This window comes from Rhinichthys klamathensis, unplaced genomic scaffold (assembly GCF_029890125.1).
Source record: "Rhinichthys klamathensis goyatoka isolate OS25496 unplaced genomic scaffold, OSU_Roscu_1.1 h1tg000242l_1, whole genome shotgun sequence".
Taxonomy (NCBI): Eukaryota; Metazoa; Chordata; class Actinopteri; order Cypriniformes; family Leuciscidae; genus Rhinichthys; species Rhinichthys klamathensis.
Genome location: NW_026606764.1, coordinates 2,442,179 through 2,466,873, shown reverse-complemented (window position 1 = coordinate 2,466,873; position 24,695 = coordinate 2,442,179). Strand labels below are relative to the sequence as shown.

At 38.1% G+C, this 24,695-nt stretch overlaps 2 protein-coding genes across 2 annotated transcripts in view; both read right to left on the bottom strand.

Annotated features, from left to right (window-relative positions):
• Nucleotides 1–21,168, bottom strand: part of lrch3 (leucine-rich repeats and calponin homology (CH) domain containing 3) — a 32,853-nt gene extending 11,685 nt beyond the window's left edge. Inside the window, 6 exon segments of the mRNA XM_056265877.1 lie at nt 161–270; nt 1,382–1,518; nt 1,609–1,714; nt 1,827–1,953; nt 4,315–4,459; nt 20,841–21,168. Coding sequence (XP_056121852.1) covers nt 161–270; nt 1,382–1,518; nt 1,609–1,714; nt 1,827–1,953; nt 4,315–4,459; nt 20,841–21,096 — 881 coding nt within the window. The 5' untranslated portion in view covers nt 21,097–21,168.
• A 1,233-nt stretch (nt 21,169–22,401) lies between these two features.
• Nucleotides 22,402–24,119, bottom strand: serp1 (stress-associated endoplasmic reticulum protein 1). The gene is made up of 3 exons (XM_056265881.1): nt 23,861–24,119; nt 23,548–23,623; nt 22,402–22,940 (listed from the first exon to the last, which is right to left on the bottom strand). The coding sequence occupies exons 1-3, from the start codon at nt 23,942–23,944 to the stop codon at nt 22,900–22,902; spliced, it is 201 nt and encodes a 66-aa protein (XP_056121856.1). The 5' UTR covers nt 23,945–24,119; the 3' UTR covers nt 22,402–22,899.
• Nucleotides 24,120–24,695: the final 576 nt, after the last annotated feature.

The following is a 24,695-nucleotide window of genomic DNA, read 5'->3' as shown; positions in this document are numbered from 1 at the left end:
CTTATCTGCAAAATCACCCTGCTCTGTGTGTCCTCCGAGAGATACAGCCGATAAACACTGGCTCAAATTGGATGTGGGTGCGAGTGAAAGCCAGGGAGCACATCAAAGTTTGATCCACATTATGCCTTACAAAACCCTGCGAAATGAAGTACGTTCTCACCAGGATCCAAAGGGCAGTGGTCTTCTGTCGTAGTCTGGAAGGTCTGATGCTGCTTTACATGCCTCCATGTTCAGATATTTAAATATATGGATCTTTCCCTTTATACAGATCTGTAGGAAGATGCAGAAACACATCAATAAACATGGTCCTCAGGATGTGGAAGTCTTCATTTTGTTTTGTTTTTGGGAAGAATACTCAAGACTACAATTGGTGTTAGGGGTGGGAGCGATTTATGACCAAAATCTTATTTTATGTTATAAGAAATTTTATTTCATGGTAAAATATACAATCAATATATTTTTGTTATTAAAAATAAGAACAAAGAAGCAAATGACAAACAATAAGACAAATACAATATAACCAAAAATTTTATTTTCAGGTACAATAGGTTTATTTAACAGAAATTAAATAAATATAAAAATAAATTACTGCATAGTCTTCATTGTATGAATTAAATATAAATTGATACTTATTAAAGCTAGAAAAGTTATTCATTCAAAAGTAAAGCTATTAAAGTTATTTCTTTCTTCTGTTTGATTACCTTTAACGACACAGAGAGCAGCAGGTATATTAGGCTGCTGTCACTTTAAGACCGAATGCACGGATCCTTTATACTGATACACATCGGGTTTCACCCAACTGTTTACTTTCACTTGAGATATAATCGACTGTGTTTACTGACTGTGAATACTCCACCAGATGGGTATTTTGACATCATCGTGTGTGTATTCGGCCATTGAGCACAATAAGCCATGACAGAAAACTGAATTCGCGATCACATGCTGAGAGACGCGCGCAAGCTTACGGTGTGTGTCTGTCAGCGCAAGCACCGCATAGTTCTTTTTTACAGCTTAACTCTTTTTAACATCATGCTCGTCCCGCTCTTTATTGGCTCATTCATGCGTTTCATCATTCTAAAGTTTCAATATTGCTGTAATACGCGTATATTTACATACATACACGATACACGCTATATACACTATATAGCGAAATCTGTAACGAAACACATTTTATACCGTCACTACGATATGTATCGCCATACCGCCCAGCCCTAATCGAGGAGTTTCAGGGAGTTCAGAAACATTGCTTAGTGATATAGAAAATAACTAGTGACTTAGTGAAAAAAACTAGTGAAAAAAAAATCTTATAAATCGTAAAAAGTGCCCTATTTCTAAGTAAAACAGGATGTTTAATGTGGATCAAAACAGGGACATGCGTTACCTGTGCAGGTGGGCTCTGCAGAGGATTGTTGTCCAGAATGATGCTCTGAAGGTGTCTGAGATTTCGGTAGCATACAGGGATTGTCGTTACCTTGTTACAGGAAAAATCGAGCCGGACCAATGGCAGCTCAGCCAACTCTGCAAACCAAATCAACACAGAAATGACACAACGCATCTACTAGAAAACATCACTCATTTCATACAGGTGCAGGTGCCTGTGTTTCTGACCAGGAGGCAGGCGAACGAGGTGGTTTCTGCGGATGTTGAGGTCACGAAGAACTTCCAGCTGACCGATCTGTGGAGGAAGAGTCTGAATCTCATTACAGCTGACGTCCTTGAAGAGAGAGAGAGAGAGAGACAGAGTAATGTGCATGAGTGAGACAAAATGTGAAGATCAACTACAGAGTTTCAGAGAGAACTGTTCCAGAGAGAACTGTTCCACACACCAGTTCAGTGAGCTGTCTGAGTTTGCCCAGATCCTCCGGCAGTGATACCAGCTTGTTATTGCAGGCGATCAGAACTTTGAGCGGCAGTCGGCACAAATGAGCGGGGAGAGTGGACAACTGATTCCGACTGCAGAGAGAAAATGAGAATCATGGGAATTAAAACCTGCAGGGCCCAAAAACTAGATATAAGAAAATGTCAGTGAAACCTTCCTGTGAATGTCAGTGATACCAATTTGTGGTTGCTAGAGAGTTCTAATTAAAACTAAAACCATAAAAAATTTAGATTTAGATTTAATTTTAACGTATTAGTAATTTTGTTGCGCTTTTGTAATTGTAGTTTTTTCATATTTCTATTTAGCTTTATTTTAGTTTTAGTCATTTTAATACTTTAACATATTTTATTTTGGTTTGTTGCCATGCAACATTTCTAGTAAGTTTAAAAGGGTTAGTTCACCCAAAAATGAAAATTCTCTCATCATTTACTCACTCTCATGCCATCATGGATGTGTTTATCTAAAGAAAGTAAGTAATATACATCAGGTATGGAATGAGAGTGAGTTAATGATGAGAATTTTCATTTTTGGGTGAATTATCTCATATATATATATATATATATATATATATATATACACACTCACCGGCCACTTTATTAGGTACCCCATGCTAGTAACGGGTTGGACCCCCTTTTGCCTTCAGAACTGCCTCAATTCTTCGTGGCATAGATTCAACAAGGTGCTGGAAGCATTCCTCAGGGACTTTGGTCCATATTGACATGATGGCATCACACAGTTGCCGCAGATTTGTCGGCTGCACATCCATGATGCGAATCTCCCGTTCCACCACATCCCAAAGATGCTCTATTGGGTTGAGATCTGGTGACTGTGGAGGCCATTTTAGTACAGTGAACTCATTGTCATGTTCAAGAAACCAATTTGAAATGATTAGAGCTTTGTGACATGGTGGAAGTAGCCATCAGAGGATGGGTACATGGTGGCCATAAAGGGATGGACATGGTCAGAAACAATGCTCAGGTAGGCCGTGGCATTTAAACGATGCCCAATTGGCACTAAGGGGCCTAAAGTGTGCCAGGAAAACATCCCCCACACCATTACACCACCACCACCAGCCTGCACAGTGGTAACAAGGCATGATGGTTCCATGTTCTCATTCTGTTTACGCCAAATTCTGACTCTAACATCTGAATGTCTCAACAGAAATCGAGACTCATCAGACCAGGCAACATTTTTCCAGTCTTCAACTGTTCAATTTTGGTGAGCTCTTGCTAATTGTAGCCTCTTTTTCCTATTTGTAGTGGAGATGAGTGGTACCCGGTGGAGTCTTCTGCTGTTGTAGCCCATCCGCCTCAAGGTTGTGCGTGTTGTGGCTTCACAAATGCTTTGCTGCATACCTCGGTTGTAACGAGTGGTTATTTCAGTCACTGTTGCCCTTCTATCAGCTCGAACCAGTCTGGCCATTCTCCTCTGACCTCTGGCATCAACAAGGCATTTCCGCCCACAGAACTGCCGCTCACTGGATGTTTTTTCTTTTTCGGACCATTCTCTGTAAACCCTAGAGATGGTTGTGCGTGAAAATCCCAGTAGATTAGCAGTTTCTGAAATACTCAGACCAGCCCTTCTGGCACCAACAATCACGCCACATGCCAATTCAAAGTCACTCAAATCAACTTTCTTCCCCATACTGATGCTCGGTTTGAACTGCAGGAGATTGTCTTGACCATGTCTACATGCCTAAATGCACTGAGTTGCCGCCATGTGATTGGCTGCTTAGAAATTAAGTGTTAACGAGCAGTTGGACAGGTGTACCTAATAAAGTGGCCGGTGAGTGTATATATATATATATATATATATATATATATATATATATATATATATATATAAATAAGAGATAATTCACCAGCAGTTGCACGAGCAGTTGGACAGGTGTACCTAATAAAGTGGCCGGTGAGTGTATATATATATATATATATATATATATATATATATATATATATATATATAAGAGATAATTCACCAAAAAATGAAAATATGAACATACTATAACAGTATATAAATAATATTGTAATAAGTGGTTGCTAGGTGGTTTCTTACTGGTCAAAAGAGCCCACATCTCTATGTCTCTCTTGCTGTGCACCAACTGTCAGTAAAATATGGCTTTGGTGAGTTAAGTCAATTACAAAGAATTCCTTGTTAGATGGTTGGAAGCTTTTTTTTAGAATTGCAAAATAATGCATGGTTGAAAATCTCAGAATCTTCTCAAATCATAATTTATAAGAACAAATGGATTTGATTTTTTGACACGAACAAATCAAATTAAAGAGATACAAACAAAAGTTGTGTGCGTCTTTGCATTTTTAGCTTGTGGTAACACACTGCTAGCATTTAGCTGTTGTATCAAACATTTAAAATTGTTCAATATCAATGATTTACAAAATTGAGTATGTTATAAATGTGGTGTCTATGGATTTGACCTGATATTTAGGTAGGTGAGGGACTGTAGGTTGATCAGACTCTCTGGTACTGAACGAAGGCAGTTCTGGTACAGGTTCAAATTCTCCAGCGACACAAACATGCACACCTCCACCGGCAGCTCCGTCAACCGGTTTCGTGACAGATCTGAGGGGAGATGATGGATAGATAGCAGAGAGAAAGACAAAAAGACAATAAGAAACGGATGTCTGGCAGGAGACGAGCTGCACACCTGTCTTTGGTTTCGCTCATCTAAAAGAGTGTTTGACGAGCTCTTGGCTCATTCCTGGACCATTGTGCTGGAAACAAGTCTCTGAAAACCATCTAACATCTGCTCTACTCTCCTTCAGGTTAATGAAAATACACTATTATATTAGTATTAGCCCACATGTTTTTATTTATTTATTACCACTATTAATCTGAATTGGACAATATTGGAAGCAAGACATATTAAGGCTAATTACCTCAAGCCACAATTGGCAAATCGCAACATCTGAAACGAAATGTAGCCTACATTTCCACCTATTTGTGTAATACTTCATACAATACATCAAACATATATATATATACACATTAAAAAAAAATTATAGACAGCAACCTAAAATATGTGATCTCGTACTTTCAGAGCTGCTGACCATCATGGAAATTTCGATTGCACCCTTATTAGGGCTGCACAATATTGACGAAAAATGCGATAACTGGTTAAATAATGCGATATTCGATCTGCGATATGATAATGTTTTAAGTGTGTGAAATAAATTTCTAATATATTTAGAAGCTGAAAATGATAAAACATCATATGTTACACATTCTTCATTTCACACGTCATTTTAACGTCAGTGTAAACCAGGGGGATTAGGGTTTCAGGTAGGCCTATATTAGATTTATTTTCCAACAGAAATGTAATGATCAAATGTAAAATAAATAAAACACTGCTTAGTCTTCTTCACAGTATGAATTAAATACACTGAAGTTAGAAAAGTTATTCAGGCAAAAGCAGTGAGTGATTTTCTCTTTGTCTATTGTTATTTGATTAACATTTATGCACACAGACAGAAGCAGGTTTATTAGGCTGCTGTCACTTTAAGAGCTGAACGGATTCAATATAATGTTACATGCGTGCTTTCTTTCTCAACTGTTTAGTCCACTTATGAAATAACTAACTGTTATATACGTGAATACTCAAGACATTTTGACATAATTCTGTGTGTATTTGGTCATATAGCCTAAGCTGTGGAAGAGAACTGAAATAGGGATTACTTGCTGTCCGAGAGGCGGCTTCCTGTGTGCGCGAGTACTTCGCTTATTGCGCCCAATAAACATTAAGCATGTCACACGTATGTAACAGTCCTGTATCTGTCCAGTCTAAAACTTTGACTTTTTGTAATTTTATGGAGAATTTTTAAAAAATGCAGTTATCGCAAGTCATTGCGATATGTACATATGCGATATTTCGATAGTTTCTATATACAGTATGTACAGCCCTAACACTTATTATCCAGGTCTGTTCAATCACCAGCTAGCAGCCAGCAAGTCACTGACCCTGACCCTCAGTCATTTCTCATTTTGGGGCAAACAAAGTGTTTCATGCATTAATATTTAGGATCTTTTTTTTTTAGAACCAATCCAGAAATCATCAGAAATACAAGTAGGCCTAACTCTATATTTGCATGCAAAAACACACAGACTCAGACTTTAAACCCAGAGGACAAACACTCACAAACACTTATGAGTAAGACCCCATGACCACCAAAAATAGCTGCCAGACTAAAAGCGAGATAAGTGTCCATTTTTCTGTTCTGGCGCACATGAAAGAGGCTAGTATCCTTACTGGTGCTCAAACACTCGTTTCACATCAGACGGCCTAATAACAGCAAAGCATAGAGAAAGACGTCAGACAGGAGATGCTGAACATTTTAAGGACATTTTAGACAACACATGGCAGCTGTGAGCGTTTGTGGCGTTTTTGAATTTTAGTTATGGTTATTGTTAGAACGTTCAGATCTGGTTTGGATTAATCCTTTCATAGAGAAATAGAGAATGTTCACTTTTTAATGCAGACAGGTAATGTAGATGAGAGATAAGGTAGATGAAATGAACTAATTTAATAATTGTTTATCTTTAAAACGGAACTGAATCAACACTGACTGGACTGACTTCAGCTGAACGATGATGACACTATTTTCTTTTAGAGCTGCTGGACAGCCAATGAAATGAACTATGTTTGCATCATTGAATCCTTTTCCTGTTATCACTGTAAAGCTGCTTTGAAACCATTTGTATTGTATAAAGCGCTATATAAATAAAGGTAACTTGAAAATGCAAATTAAAATATTTTCGATAATTCAACATTAAACTGATAATATAAAATTAACCAATAACATATCTACATGATTCAAAGGCGATTATTGTACCATAAAGACACGGTAATACTTTCCATTTCAATAGTATCTCTGATTTAAACCACAATAAAATAATGTAAAAAATTATGAAAAAAATTCTTTGATTTTTCCTGTATTTTCGCATCTCCGTATCTATTAAAATTTTACAGTGATGGAACGAATTGATAGATCCAGTTTTTTAATCAGTTTATTGAAACTAACAGTTCACGGAAATCATCTGATTTGAACTTGTAGCAATGCCTATCTGTAAAAAAAACTCTCTGTATTTTCTGAAATCTACTATATATATATATATATATAATTTAAAAAAAGTTCACCCAACAATTTGTATTTTGTCAGTTCAACAGAAGAGAGAAACTCAGGTTTGGAACAACTTGAGGGTGAGTAAGTGATGCCAAACATTTAAATTTTTGGGTGAACTGTCCCTTTATGAAGTCATTTTAGAACAAATGCATACAAATTAGGGGTGGGAATCTCTAGGCACCTCACGATTCGATACGATTCAGAGGGCTGGGATGCGATGCTAAAACGATTACCGATGCATCTTTTTTGTGTGTGTGGTACTTTTAAAGCAAATTATTTATAATGACCCATAAATAATTTACTTCCAATATCTTTTATTAATAAAACAAATGGAAGTGATTTGGCGAAGTCAACTGTAAGGTTACATTTGCCAGCATATGTCCCAACACTGCAAAGAACCAACAGGAAAAGAAATGTGTGCCTGAAGTAGCATACTTGTAGTAAATGAATGCAAACTATAGCATATTCTGAATATCTTGCATTTAATAATAGACTTCTAACCAACATCCTCCTGTTATGTGCAATGAGCAATATAATCCTTCAGACAAAAAATAAATAAACATTATCAGCAGAGTGGGACTTCATAGTAAAGAGATGGATGAGATGGGAGAGTGTGGAACAACGCAAGATGAGCTGGCAAGACCTTTGGTCAATGGACGAGAGTAGGATCAGTTTCCTTATCAGGTCAACATATGATGTTCTCCCATCACCGCAGAACCTAAACCTCTGGGTAGGAGAGGATCCCTCTTGTCCTTTGTGTGTTCATCACCTGCCACATTAAGGCACATTTTGACAGGATGTAAGGTGGCTCTTAGCCAAGGTCGGTTTACTTGGCGCCATGACCAAGTACTGCGATGTTTGGCTTTAGCATTGGAAGCAGGGTGGGAAATTAGCACCAGCCACCAGCCAATGGCGGGTACTTTTTCAAAGTGGCGGGTGACTTTGCCTTGTATACCAGCCACAGTGGCGGGTAGATTGTATGTAAAATATATTTTTATTGGTTACTACTTAAGACATTCCTTGTAACGGATTGGACAGCTTTTGTCAAAGAATTCTGTTGCTAAGTAACAATAATGCACTTTTGCCGAGTAACTAATTTGATTGGTTTTCAGCGCTGTGCGTCACGGACACAGCGCACGGACACGGCGCTGAACGGACCGTGACACATATAGCTGAGCTGAGGTACAGACGAAAGGAAAATTACAAAAATTTGGCGCTATAAACCCGATGTTAAGAGGCCCGCCACGGAGTCAGCAGTAGCTATGAATGTACAAACTGTTTAGGGCGAAGTAAATCAAAAGAGAAGGTACTTTTCGAACAAGTGGTGCATTGATGACAAAGGGAAAACGAGGGAATGGTTAGCCTACCTCCCCGACGACCAGTCCATGCACTGTACTTACTGTGTATAATAATACTTTATAAATTTGAATTCCGGAAAAAGTGGCTGGTAAAAAATATAAGTGGCTGGTAGGCAAAAAAGTTAATTTCCCACCTTGATTGGAAGGCAAGCGTAACATGACCAGTAAGTTGCCACCTGTTCTAGCAAAACATTACACACAGAAGACAATATTCCTCTGCCCAGGCGAGCAACCACCAAGAAAAGGTGTTAACACCAATTCTCGCCCAGGACAACTGGAAGCTGCTAGGGACTCGAAGATGCTGGCTGATCTTGATCAACGGCTTATTTTTCCACCACTAACCTCTGACCAGATATTGTTTTGTGGTCTGTATCAGCACGCATTGTTCAACTGATAGAGTTAACAGTGCCATGGGAGGATGCGGTAGATGAGGCATATGAGAGGAAGAAACTGCGGTATGCTCATCTGGCCACTGAAGCAGAACAGCGAGGATGGAGAGTCCAGGTTTATCCAGTGGAAGTGGGTTGTCGAGGATTTGTGGCACACTCTACAACCCGGTTCCTCAGAGACGTCGGATTCAGTGGCCAAGAGTTGCGTCGCACAGTAAAGAGCTTATCTGAAGCAGCAGAGAGGAGCAGCAACTCGCTGTGGTTGAGACGGAAAGATTCTAGCTGGCTGTATACAGGCCGCCACGCTACGGTTTCATAGAATTCTTGAAAAACTCGAAGAGTCTGTTGGTTTATTTGTATAGTTTTCATAGTAATTACAGTTATTACGTTCCTGTGTATATTGCGTGAATGAGGGTTGGTGTTTGGGCAGATATTGTGTTTTGCGGTAGGTAGTATGCCATACGGAACCACAGCCACTGAACCTACTTTAACGAAGACAGTGGGGCTCGACAGCCTTAGTCAAACGGGTTGGCGCGTATGGTTTGGTTGCGGAGAGATTGCTAGATTGTGGTTAGGTCACATGTGAACTACGAGGAAGGAGCAACCTCAGCAGCAGGAGGGATGTAAAGGTCAGTTAGCTGGGCTGAGTTGAGTGAGGGACGGAGGGGGGTGACTCTGGGACGCCAGAGTCACTGTCGAGCCCTCTTGAGGTGTCGTGGGCTAGTCCAGTGGTTTTCAAACCTGTCCTGGAGGACCCCCAACACTGCACGTTTTCTTTGTCTCCCTAATCAAACACACCTGATTAGGGCTGCAACAAACGATTATTTTGATAATCGATTAATCTAACGATTATTAGAACGATTAATCGACTAATCGTCGATTATTTCGCAGACTAATCAGTAAGTTTGGAACGATTATTCAGCTTTTCCAATTAGTTAAAACATTGAGTTATACATATTCTAACTATAATATAAAAAAAGAAAATCACTTCAGCTTTTGAAATAGTTGTTTTAATGAACTTTGAGCCAACTAAACAGGTCATTCTCTTTAAGTTTTCAGATTTCGGTCCAACTCAAATCACACACAAATGCTCTCTAAGCATTGTTTAATAGGCCCACTGCTTTTCTTAGAACTGAAACAGAAAAAGGGACATTTACTTCAGGACACAAAGAATGGTAAAATATTAATCTGCAAACAATTATTATAATTATAAAATTACAATCTTTTTTTACATGACAATTGAGCTGACAGAGACGTTCTCATTCCCTTTTAATTTATAGTATGATAAAGTGACTGCCGTGATATTCTTCCTATATCATAGGAAGGATATAACATCTTGTTTTGTAAGTCTTCATGATTATTGAACAAAATACAGGCAAGTGATAAGACTATAATAATACCTAATATACTAATAGTGTTACAATAATAAAAACAGCCCTGACTCCTAAGCTCGATCAAGCTTTATTCTATACAAAATAAGTCATCACATTACTGTAATTATATTACTATTGATAATATTATTACTATTATTAGTAGTATTGCATTCTCTAATAAAGAGAGATTTGCCGCTGGTGGTTAGTTAGCTCCAGCTGGAGAACACTCACTTCTCACCGGCTCCTCTTTTGCCGGGATGTTTCCTCTTGCACCCCAACATTGCACACGACAGCATTCTTGATTTGAAGTTTTGTGAAACTTTCCCAAACCTAAACCTTGCTAGTTCGGATTCGTTTGCACTGTCATAATTCGCGCTGTTTTCTCTTCTACCGCAATAGCATTTGTAAGGGCTGCACTACACTCTAGCGCTACAGCGCCGTAGCGTTCAAATCGCGGGATTGCAGGCCCTTACATTAGGTCACGTGAGATCAAACGACTACTCGACAACAAAGATATTTGTCGACAAATTTTTATTGTCGACGTTGTCGACAACGTCGACTAATCGTTGCAGCCCTACACCTGATTCAACTCATCAGCTCATTATCACAAGGGTTGATGAGCTGATGAGTTGAATCAGGTGTGTTTGATTAAGGAGACAAAGAAAACGTGCAGTGTTGGGGGTCCTCCAGGACAGGTTTGAAAACCACTGGGCTAGCCCACGAAACACTGAGGACGGAAGGTGCCCACTTGAAGACCCTAGAGATGTCCCCTACTCGGCTCAATCCAGACGGTTGTCGTGCTGGTCCACTGGGGAGACCACACTGTAGTTGCAGCCGTTGTGTGTGCTGACGCGCCAAGTACACTGCAGCCGTTAGCGCCGACAGAAGGAGATTCACATCACCATATGAAAAAAAAGTGTAAATGGATGGAGAAGCATAGGTTACTGTAAAGCTACGTCTTAGTTTGTGCTTATCTTAGCGAAAGCAGAGTACAAATCAGCATGAAGTTTTAACATCTACTCTCGTGTAATGGAAATCATTATGCTGTAGCAAAATCACAAACAGCTTTCATACAAAAATATAGAATTATGTACCAGCAGCTTTCATACAAAAATAATGCTTGAGGACTTATGCATTTTCTGAATAATTAGTAACATAAAAAGCTGCTCTTATACACAAATAAATAATAAGAGTCTAAGACTTAGGCTATGACTTGAAATTGTTGCTGTGTATACCACAATCAAAAACAGCTTATACAAAAAAAAGTAAATGAACATCTTAACATACGTATAACAGATCTGTTTACAGCATATTGATGTGAAAACAAAACAATGCAGAAAGCAGCTCTCATACAAAAATAGAAAAAAGGCCACACTGAAATTATGCCAATTTTTCATATGTTAGCTCTTAACGAAGAGGGTGTGGTTTGGATTTCGCGCTCAGCCATCATGCGTCTCTGTTATGTCCGGGCGCTGCGCTTCAGAGTTCTGCCTTGTTTTGCGTTCCGTCAATATTACATTAGAAAAAAAGAAAGAAATTTTTTTTTTTAGAAAATCATTTTTTGACATTAGTGAATCGATTCAGAATAGTCCACGTTTGCATCGCGATGCATCTAAGAATCGATTTTCCCCCCACCCCTAATAAAAATCAACATGTATATTAAAATTGACAAAAGGACAAATAGATTGAGACAGGTTTCCAAATCATATATTGTGTGTCTGTGAGCTCTGTTTTTGTTACACATATATCAGTGGAATCAGAGCTTTGTATTCATGGTCAATGTGTCGATCTGTGGCCTGCAGATGTTTGTCAGTGTCTTGGAGGTGTGTGGATGTATTGATGGCTTTCCAATCCACACTGGATCTATATTTGTAACTGTGCAGCTGTGCAGAGATCCGGGATGGGGAAGACAGGAAGTGCTGCTGACTGTAATGTCTGCTTCCTACACAGAGTGCTACCTAAAACCAGCACACACACACACACGCCACTTTTCCACCGTCGGTGCGAACAGTTTTCAATGCGTAACCGTTCCATTCCATGCCGATCCGGGCCAGCTGGTACGGTTACGGTTTCCACTGTGGGGCTGATAACGGCTGCGCTTTGGAATCTAATACAAATGCGTCAGTCGTTGCCTTGGTTACACAATGGTTTACTGATGTAAATAGCAACCGCATAATGGAGAATGATCAGATATTGCTTTGAATTTTATTATTACTTTGTTTACGTCACTCAAATAGCGTGCTTAACCAGCTACAGAGAAACGGGTAGCCAGGCAACAGCCCTGATAGGACAAGTACATCTCGGAGACGTCTATTTGATGTTTGCATTTACATCTGCAAGATGTAATTTTTTTTAAAGTATTTGCTCATCTGCAATATTACGTCTCTAGGACGTTTCCTGTTAGATGTCATATAGACATTTAGTAGATGTCTTTAAGATGTTTAAGATTTAGAATGTACGTAAAACTGCTTTTTCTAAGATGTTTATCAGATGTTTTTACACAGCAGATTAACAGATCTTTAGCAGCCATTTTAAAAATGTACCTGTGCTATCTGGGAAGTGACCAATCCTGAGTGACGACTTCACTTCACAGATTCTACTAGCACGGTTCGGGACGTTTAGCTAACCGCGCTGAGAATTCCGGGCCGAGAACGGTTTGTAATCGTGCCGTGTCATACCAGGCTCAAGTGGAAATACAACTGGAACCGTTCCTCACCATTCTAAAAACAGTTCGGCCCGACGGTGGAAAAGCGGCTATACACTGGCATTATCCGCAGTTTGGATCCATTATGAAGAACTCAAAACATACAAGCACTTATACAATAAAGTGGGCACTGGGCAGATTATTCAGATGAGCACAAGCATCTAAAATCTGAGAGTGAAGAACATGTCCAGGTCATCTCTCACAGAAAATAAGAAATTATATTTTGAACAAAAAACAAAAAAAAACTTATGTTGTTTAAGAGCAAAGAGTTTTGAGATTCATCCTTGGTCTAATCCTTGGACACTAATTCAATCCTTACAAATGCACTGTAGCAAACACCCTCTAAACAAGCAAAGTCGGATCAGATTATATCAGGCCTAGACAGGATCCAAAACACTTGTCTCTAAGACTTTAAGAATTAATGATCTGTTTATACATGATGCCGATGCTCTAATTCTGAAAACATCCAACATTATGCAACAACAGGGCTGAGATGAGCGAAGACGGAGTGATGGGCATTTACTCGTTTTTTCGTTTATATTTCCTTTATGAGTGTAACCGGACAGCATTTCAGACTGACTCAGTTATCCAGTTCACTTCACTTCCTCAATGCTTGTACACAACAGTCTTCAGTTCGGCCTCAAGGCAAGACAACAGCAGAGACTCACTGGCTGCAATGTTCAATCCAGCATCTCCCTCAAAGGATTCCTGCGCCATTCCTTCTATATCAAATATCTCTTTCATATGTCTTTTCAATAAAACGCACTACAAAATAACTCACCAAATACAAGCAATATACTCCTAGTCTAAAATAAATATCTAACATATCTATATATATATATATTCTCAGCTTTGACAACAATATAGAAGAACCTTTTTTGACTAACAGCTATTGATGTTAAGATGATTCAAAATGTTCAATACAAGAAGTAAAATACATTGTAAATCTAGTTAAAAACAATCAAGGTATGTTTTAGGGAAGTGCATGAGAACTATAGTACTCTGATGTTACAGCGAAGATCGATCATGAAATGATGACCGGTCATTTTACGGGTTACAGCGAGATCTGATTGGTTAGCGTTAGGACAGCACCGGCACACCTACTCACTGTCAGAGAATGGATTTCCATTTCCATTGAGCCTGTCTGCCGTTTTTGTTCAAACCAATGCGAAAATCGTTCCAAATTTTTGTTGTAAATTTTAACCAGATGGAAAATAAGCTACTGTGAACTTTTAAAAACCTCTACACTTCAGATAATAAAGTAGCCTATGTAGAACAGTTTATGGGGCAGATTAAAATACCTACAGTTTTTCATTCTGACTAATCCTTTTCATAAAAATGACACAACTGACAACAAAGCACTAAAAAAAGCACTTCTTGTTTTTTCCATCTCTGTGATGTGTTTGAGAACAGATCACAGGAGTCACACCAGTGCGTTTAAGTGGCCGCCGTATTGCAAGCAAGAGGTTGGCTGCAGTGAACTTCACATGCCTGCTTATATAAGGCCAAGAGCTCCTGTTCAAAAACAAAGCGTGGCGTGGGAAAGTGTGTAATTGCAATGTCTCCAACATTTTCAATGCTATTATTGCAAATCTGACATGACCACAGTCCACAGCACTTTGTGAGAGCTAGCGTTTTTACTAACCACTGTGAGTCGCGCTGTGTGTGTGTGTGTGTGTGTGTGTGTGTGTGTGTGTGCACTTGGATGGGTGAAATGCAGAGCACAAATTCCAAGTATGGGACACCATTGGCTACACGTCACGTCACGACTCATTTCACACGTCACAGACAATGCAAAATCATTTCTAATCACTTATAAACTCTAAAATGAAATAGGGCACAAACGTGTTCTTGACAGGATTAGTGAGATTCACTCATAAAATGTTTGTTCATCTAATTTAAACATGTTTGTTTGTCAATTAAACGCAAACAGGTTAAAATAGGTTAAAGTTTTTAACATTTATCTTTGATTTAAAAAAAATCTCTTTTTAATGGGTTAATTAATCAAATAGCCAAAATAACCAAATAAATCCTAAAGGAGTTGAAACTAGGGATGGGTATTTTTCAAAAATATTGTATGTATTCAAATATTCAGGCTCATAAAAATGGAATATTCGTAAATGACTTTTTTAACGAGAGAGACGTTATTTTTCTTTCCTCATTGTGATTTCTATTGTGGTGGTGATATTATTATGATAACTCAGTTTCATTAATAAATTTGATCAAAAGTAATTCCATTTTGTAAGATCATTTAGATCATGTTTTATCCAAGTAATTCCAAACTTCGCAAGGCAGACGACGACATTGTGATCAAATACAATACACTTGTTAAACACGCAGCGCAGCACAGCGCCACCCAGTGCATTTAATTATAACTGTGAGCTAGTGCCTGGGATTTATCAAGGATTCACAGCATTTACGGCCAGCAAAGCAACGTATAAAATTTAAATAGCCTAGTATTTTTATTTTTCTAACATTACAGATTGAATATTCGAATATTCCACTATTCGTGCACACCCCTAGTTGAAACCATAAAATAATCATTAAAATTTGCTTTAAAAACATTGGAGTCTGGCAAGGGGAATAAAGGGGGAATTTCATCAGTTAACAACTCTTGTGATTAAACAACAAATAACTGTCATATAACTGTTATCAATAGAACAACCTAAAACTTACAATCAAACCTCCATCTAACTGCCAAAGCTGCAAGACCAAAATATTTATTTATCATCTTGAAGGAAACTTTATCAATTAAACAGACAAGACAATACAGCATCAAACACTATATACAACACACGGCACAAATGTATAAATGGGAGTATGAAGTTAATGAATCAGTCTGCAGGGACAATAGCGCTGCGTGTCGTTGAATTGACTGCGGTCCAGAAGGCCTTGTAATCGCTCTGAGAGGGAGCACACCTGTTCTGAGCCTTCTAAGCTGAGGGAAAACAGCGTTCCTTAGCAGGAGACCAATACATTTGGCACAGCTCACAGGACAACACAACCAAAGCAATCAGACGAGGAAATATCTGAGGTCAAATATCACAGAAAGTCAGCAGACAGAGACTTACAAACACTCTTAACAATAGCTGTTTCGCTATGAATTATTCAATACAATCAGCTATCAGGTTTAGCGCTTATGAGGTGGGAAATTCCTACAAACATTTTTTCAATTGTTGGTTGACTGAGCAAATTAATCCACGCGGATTATCAGATCAAATCAGTTATTTGAAAACTTTGAGACTAGAGATGCACCGATTGATCGGCTGGTGACCGGAATCGGACGATTTTCACGTGATCGGCCATAATCGACGACCGGCCAGTGAATCTGACATAATCCGATTTTATGCCAGTCAAATGCACTCGGGCGCCGTATGATTAACATCGCGCAACATCAGCATCACAAGTGCACACAGAACGCACACATGTAGGAAACCTCGTGAATTACGGCCGTTTCACACCGCAAGCGGGAGCAGCACGGTTTTTATTTTGTTCGGCGTGCATGTAAATCAATGAGTGCATTCACACCTGGTGCCGGAGCATCGCGTGAGCGTCGAGCGGGAGCGTCGCGTGAGCAACAGTGAAGCGCGGGTTTCGGCGCCGAGTCTAGTTTTGCTGCGCTCAATTTAAGTGAAAGCACACTTTTGATGGACAAAATAAATAAGATTTCATCCAAAAAGTGCCCAAAATGCACAGAATTTGCATGTCTGGTGTGTTTTAACAAGAACTGAAGTCGGCTAGGCTATGTCAGAAAATAAAATGAAGACTCAAAAATATTTATAGAAAATGTACCCATTTAAACTTGTTTTTATTATTTCCCAATCGTTTCCCTGCACATTCTCCACTTTAGCCTGGCTGGACATGTGTCAGATGAGAGAAGAACTGTTTGAGAAATATAACTTGCCATTGATGTACAAGTGATTGCAATAGGCCTGTGTGTGTGTGTGTGTGAAATATCTTTATATACAGAATATACAGAAGTTTAGTTTGCTAAATATATTTAAAAAAAAATTGTTGGATATTGGATGTGAAAAGAAGGAAATGGTTCTTCCATAACACTGCACTTTAGATGTGTGTGAATTTCCCACACCAGAGGAGTAATTCATATAGTTCTATTTTATAGCGATTATATCAGTTCAAAAAATTTTCTATGCAAAATGTTCTATTAAAGAGATGATAGAAAATAAATATTTGTGTGTGCTGTAACGTGGTTTGAAAAAATGAAATCGGAATCGGCTAAAATCGGTATCGGCAGGTCAAACTCAAGGAAAAAATCGGAAATCGGGATCGGCCTAGAAAATTGTAATCGGTGCATCTCTATTTGAGAGACACAATTGCACAAACAGCGAAAGTGATTCGGCGCTTCACATAAACACGTGTTTTGTACAAGTGAGCTGCACGCTGATTTCCCTCGCATTTTGTTACAGAATTGTCCCAATCGGGCCATTGTTGCATCATTACTAAAGTTTATATGCACAACATGTTAATTGCTTTCGGTAGTACTCGCACTCTGTCTGAGACGATTTTTGTGCGCTCATATCCGGAGAGCACACATATAAAGCCGGCTCTGAAACAGCTTGTGAGTACCAAACAGAGTGCTTTTTTTGTGGCTCATTGCGCTTAAACGGTCTGAATCACACAAAATGATGTCAAAATGCCCGCCTTGTCTAGTATTAACATAAACACAAGTCGATGATGTGTGAAGTGAAGGTAAACAAGTTCAGGAAGAAAACGCATGTGTATCAGTATATTGGATCCGTTCATTAGGCCAGCTCTTAAAGTGACAGCAGCCTAATATAGCCTACCTGCTGCTGTCGGTCATTTATGTTAAGAACCAAAGATAGTGAGAAGAATTCATCTGTACTTAATTTATACAATGAACGATTCAATTTATATAGTTTTCCTGTACCTGAATACTGTTAGACAGACCTTATGCTTGTAATTTGTTCTTGTTTACTTTGTAAATTTTATTCAAGGTTGAAATCAAGCTACCTTGTGCTGTGTGTAAACTGTAAACTCACGCGCAACAAAATTGCCTCATTGTAAAAACACAAATACATAGAGCATACATTTAGGTGAGATAAATACAATTTATCAAATTAAAACATCCCCCCCCCCCCATAAGTCACCTAAGGGGGGAAATCCCCCTATTTTCCAAAAAAAAATTCAGGCCCTGGACTATAAGAGCTGTCATTTTTCCTGCAAGTTTTACAAGATGATTTTACAGTGTAGTTAAACAAAAAAATATATATATATTATTGACATATTGATAAACCTCTCTCAGTCAGAATCAAACGCCAATGTTAAACTGCTATTATCATCGTAAAATGACCTCACTAAAAAAAGAACCATAAACTATCTGGCAGAAACAAAGCTATGGCGCTCACAATCTGTCATTTTCAAACCATAACAAACTCACAGCAAAGCAGTAAAATTATTTTGGGGGCTTCGGAACCAAAAGCTTTCCTTTTTTTCCTGTTCATTCCTACAGTCTGCATTTTTGTGAACTGCCTTTGGATGAGAACGAAATCAGAGATATCTGTGTGGATCCCAGCATGCACTGCACAGACTATCAATATTGACACAGACACGAGATACCATGTGTGCTCAGGATCAGAGCTGTAGTCGTCTTGACCAATTCTTATTTTCAGACCCTTCTTCAACACAATACGAGGAGGAAAACCAGGGTAACACTATGGCACTTGAGCGAAGTCATTTCATAACTAGACCTAGGGTTTGTTAAAGGAGAACTCCGGCGCAAAATGAACCTCGGGTGTAATAACACATTGGTACAGACTAAATCGTTCCCTGAGATTTGTTTTCATGATAATCGAATGTAAAGAGTTTTATCTCTAAAAACAGTTTAGCTTATAACGCTAGTATATTGGCATAGAGTAAGCAAAAAGAGATCGCTAGTTAATACCACTAACAAGGCTCAAATTAGCCCCACACTAACAGGGCAGCATAATGAGGGTCCTTACATGCAAACGAACCACGAGGGTGAGCGAACAGTACGTGTAGATATTGAAGATAAGATAAATTATATATATATTTATATATATTTTTTTTTTTTCTCTGTTGCGTTCAGTGCTTCTCTTTAAAAGTAAAAAAGAAGCAGGAATGAACTATATACATATCCTATATTGGATATTAACATCCAATAGTGTAAATCGCGGCAGCAGCTTCGGGTTGGTAGTCCAAGGCACTGTTGTCTATCTGTGAGTGAGTGAGTCTATCTGTACTTCCGGGGTTCTTCCCACCGGAGCCTCGCTTTCGATTTCAAAATGGCGGCTGCGTGAAATCAGCGGATTAGCTCCTTTACGCACAGTCAAACTACAATAAATGCACAAATAATTTTTCCACAATCTTCTATTGGCAATGGCAATTTGAGATGCTATACATCATGCAGTAAGCATTAATAATAAAAATTAAATTGCAGATATTTGAGGATTTATTTTTATTTACAATTTGTGCAAAACACTGAAATGTATAGCCTAATGAGTAATGAACTTATCTGCATGTAACTAACTAACCATCACCCAGATAGACATTTATTAAAGCATTAACTTATAAGCACTTGTAATGTACAGCGGTCCTGAAAAACCTTCAGACAGATGTACAGCCTGCTCGGTTCCATGCTTAGCGACTCGTTTAAAGAGGTTCTATGATTCTCTCGCATTGATGAGTGCAACACAACTCTTATAAAGGACATGCTACTTTTCTTGATTGTGCTTCAGGGAAAAATAAAGGGGGAAAAAAATAACGTGTTTGAACACGTCTAGAAACACCTAAACCAAGATACCTGCACCTGTATGTGTCAGGTAAGCAAGCTGTTTTTTACCGTAGATAGTTTGATTACAGCAAGTCTTGTTTTCATATGTGCAGAAGAAGCAGGCATGGGTATAACTATTATTTTCAATAAATGAGTACTAGTGCCAATATTGTCCTTCTCGGCCATTGCACACTTTAACAACCAATAGATTGTTTAGAATAATCATTGAAGTGACAGATTGGACATTGTCCAGCTGCATTAGTAATATGATAAGGCACATATAAGCTACATGATTGTATAAATTTAAAAATGTATAAACTATTTAATAAGTCACTAATACAGAGACAATAATCATAATATAAATAATAATGTAAAATAATAGAAACTAAATTCCAAACAATTTTTTACACATTTATCCATTTTCCACAGTATTTGGGAGTCTGCAAATGAAAATACATAACGGCCATTTATGTTTTAGGATGGGGGTCACTTGGACATGGCATCTAAAAGACTGTAAAGGCCCCGATCCACATGATCATCAACATCCTGTCAATTGTATTATTATCTAACACCTTGAATGGATCTAAAATGACCAAACAACTCGAGTTCAAAGCGTTGTCTAAATAAAGAGGATCCCACAAAACAATGACCAAACCTCTTAATCACGTCCTAATAAAGCCAACCAGATGATCAAACTTCTTGAGTGGTTCTTAAAAAACCTAACTTACATGATGAAGATCAAAACCCAATTCCCATAATGATCAAGCCTTAACCAACTTAATCTATTGATCAAACACCTCAATCTGATAAGCAACCTGTTCAAACATCTTAACCTGTCAAACTCCTATAAACCTGATGAACAAGCCCCGTGTTTGGGTAACGTTAACGTTATAAGTTACATGGATCTCAATTTGACAGATGTTCCCTGAAAGTCTAGTGTCCCATCGGATCATAATAGTTTTAACACAACCATGATCTGAAAGTTTGAGGTAATTCTAACTTTAGACAAACCTCAGCTCTGAAGATGAAACGTTTACATTTATTGGTCACAAATGACTGATCATGAGTTCAGATGGGCTAACGTTACCAGCCCAGCACACACCCGTGTGTTTACACCAGTCTAGCCCTTTGTAAACTAGTGTGAAACTCGACCAACACGCCTTTAACTAGCTTTTAGGTCTGTTAACGGTTAACGGGGAGCAGAATATAAGTAAATAGGCTCGGTACCGGCCCGGGTGGTGTCGGTGAGGTCGTGTCCGGAGGCGCTCCTCGGGAACTCCTTCAGTTTCCTGCCGCTCAGGTTAAGAGCTCCAGTGGCCGCCGCCTCGTCCAGCGCCCGATCCAGCGAGCGGTTCCAGGGCGAGGGTCCGGGAGCATTGGATAATCCGTGATGGGTAGTTCCCGCAGAAGCAACTGCGGCGGGATGGCCGACGGTAAAAGAGGGCACGGCGTTTTCCGCGGAGAGCAACACCGAAGCCGCCATTACACAGCTAACACTCCCGCTGGATCCTCACGGGCCCCACACACGAGCGCGGACAGTGGCAGTGCGCATGCGCGGGCGCACAGAGGGCAGAGAGGGGTCTGAAACCAGACAGATCCAACGGAGCACGAGCGAGGACACTAGTGCATGCGTGGATTGAAGGCTCAGCGTTAAAAAGTCCAACCAGGGGTGCGTTTCCCGAAAGCATCGTTAGCCAACTATAGTCGCAAGTTGGTCGCAAATCCCACTGAACTCTATTGGTAACGACGGAACTTGCGACCATAGTTGGCTAACGATGCTTTCGGGAAACGCACCCCAGTCTGGGTTGTAGGGAATTATCCCAAACTTCTCCTTTATTGTGTCCTATTCTAATTTTTATCATAGTCTAAATTCATAAATGCATGCATTAAAGGGTAGTTGACAAGTATCATGAACATGACTTTTCTTAGTAAACAAACAAATAAATTAATATTCTTTTACTTATTTTATTTTTTAAATTCAATTAAAGTGTTCCTTATGTAGGAAAATGGCATGGTAAATAAATGTCAATGCATGATCTGAGATACAAACTTATTCAAGTTTGTTTATATATAGTCAAGAAAAATATGTTTAGATTTGTGGATCTATGATCGATAAACTCTTGCAAGTGTGAGACATATAAAAGTAGTTAAATCAAAAAAAATTATTTACCTATAATAATGTTTTTTAATATATAAATATGCAAACGGCCCCCTACTGGTCAATTATAAAACTGAGAATAGGATTGTCTACTCTATTTTAACCCTTCTAATAAATCATTAAAAATCACAACCTGTATTATAATTTTAATAAAAAGCCATTATCATAAACAACTATTCCCACATTATGCTAACAGCCAAAAAAGATTTACATTTGTGTAATGATAAGCGTTTGTATGTATATGTGTTTTATATCATTCCTATATGAGCCCCTTTATTGATCCACAGAAAAGAATCTAGCTCTATTTTATCCTGATTGGAATCAGTAACAAGATAAATTGTGTTTTAAAGAGTTAGTCTCTCTAAATAAATGTAAGAGTATTTTAAATGATTTGTTTACAGATTTACCTGATTGAAATGGTTTTTACTAATTGTATCATTTTTTTTGTAAATATAAATAATGTATTTATTTTCATTTTTAAATTTTATTTTCATGTTTAACTACGTGTGCTGTCTGTCCTGGCCAGGATGCTCTTGTAAAAGAGATTTTTTTAATCTCAAGAGTTTTTTCCTGGTTAAAAAAAGGTTACAAATACATTTTTACAAAATATTTTAAAGGCAAAAAAAGACATTTTAGATTTAAAAGTATTTTTTTTTTTTTTTTTTATGTTCTCTACACACAACTGAATATGTGGACCTTCATTTCCTTGAGCAAATGGTCAAAGAACACACATTCAGCTCTAAATGTAGAGGAAAATCCAATAAAGGTGCATAGTACCAAATAATGTTAATCAACATGAACTGGTCCAAAAACCTAGAACACAGAAAATACATTGCAGCATTTCTTTTAAACAATCATGTGTTGTTGTTTTTTCCACAGAAAAAGTTGAAAGTCATTTGTAGTCTTGGGTTTATTGCCTCGGTTATGGATTCAGCAGCAATATTGATAGAAGTTCCACATTGGAATGTTTCAGAATATAACGTTCTTCCAGCTTTTGAGTAAGGCACAAGAGACCGTGGTGTTGTGATGAAAAAGCTTGAGACATATAAAGATTAAATAAGAAAGGGGGAATGATCAAGTGATCTTCAGGCAAGCCAGGAGAAGAGACCAAACTGATGACCATTCATTTCACATTCCCATCCTGATGCTCTGAATGATCTGGAATATTGCTGTAGTGAGAAGACAGAGAAATAACATTAGAACACAAACATTTGATCTTCAGAAAATGTAAAGTATCTAAGAATTCGTATGATCTGCTCATGTCATATTTAGTCCTTGCCATTTCACCAGAAGAGAACATAAAATATAAGAAACAACAATGACAGCATATCACATGTTGAATAATGAGAGCAAAGAAATGTTATGGGGTCTTTGAAAAAAAGTGTACGTTGGTTAGAGTACACTAACATTGAATTAAGTGCTCATGCATGTGAAAAACTCTTTTTGAACTTCAAGTTTAAAGAAATAAAAACGAAATGTCTAAGTACAGACATTTCCCTTTATTATTTATCCAATATAACATCACAATTTCTGAATCGTATCGTGTACAAAGAAAACAAGAAATTAAAATTTTGTCTGTGGATCAGGTTAGAAACCTGTCTGCAGCATGAATGCACTTTGTCCTTTTAAACAGAGTTATGAAATTAAGTTCATGTTTGGCATGCTGATGTATTTGATTTTAAAAAGTCATCAGTTACTTAATTCAAAGAGTGATCCTTTTAATGCATTAGACATCACATTCAATGAAAGTGGATGTTTTTCGGATTGTAAACTCACCTGATCCACATACTACAAAGACGAACAAGGCAAGAAGCCACGGTCCCACCACTCCCTTCTCTTCTTGGGTGCCTCTCTGTTGAGAAAATATCAACATTAGTATATTTAGAGACATACATTAGCTAACGTTACTTCTAAAGAAAGCCAATATGATCAACTGGACAAATTAAAGCTCCTCTACATGACTAAACCAATGTCCAGTACAATACACGAAGTAAACCTTTACTGTAGAGCAAACAGCAGTAAGACCTATTTTAGATACATTAAAATAATTACTATAGTAAAAGTCAGAGTGATAAAAGCTGAAAATTACCGTGGATTTGGCCACATTGCCTCTTAGAGTGATGTTCTTGCTGTGTTTCTCATTCGCCATGCGAATCCTCTGTTTGGCCACCATCTTTTACTACTAATTTGATGTTTTTAAAGAAAGAAAGAAGAAGAAGCGTCGAGACCGACAGAGATCCGAGAGGCTGTGTGATCAGTTGACGTGTGATCTTGCCACTGCACTGGTTTAGTCTACGTGTTCATAAGAGGAACTCACTCCACCCACGAGACGTGGACGCTTCGAAAGAGAATAAATGAGTAGAATGGCAATCCGGATGAAAAGGAAATAATAAAATGGGCGGCGACTAACCAGCTGATTAATCTAAACTATATATATATATTCTATTTTAGTTATTTTCAGTGTATCTTTTTTCTTGCCATTGAGTATAACATTTATTTTATTATTTATATATATATTTTTCCGGAGCGCTTCAAACCAAACGCAGAGTTGTTGTCACGTGGTAAATGTTACTTTAATCAGCGCTGGCGGTGTTGGACCAATCACTGCTAGTTAAAAAAAAAAAATATATATATATATATATATATATATATATATATATATATATATATATATATATATATATATATATATATATATATATATTGTAAAGGTTGCTTGAGTAAATATTCATTTGTGTGTGTTAAGTGGCAAACATCGAATAGAATACGCTATTTTTAGCGTAAAAAAATTTCATTAAAACAGATTTACAAATTGTTATGCGGCTAAATGGAACATTGAGTGAATGGCAATGGCCGCCGATCGCCCCCTAGAGGATTGTTGTGTGTTTTACAGAAAATTGTTTTTTGCCCTCACGTTCATCTCA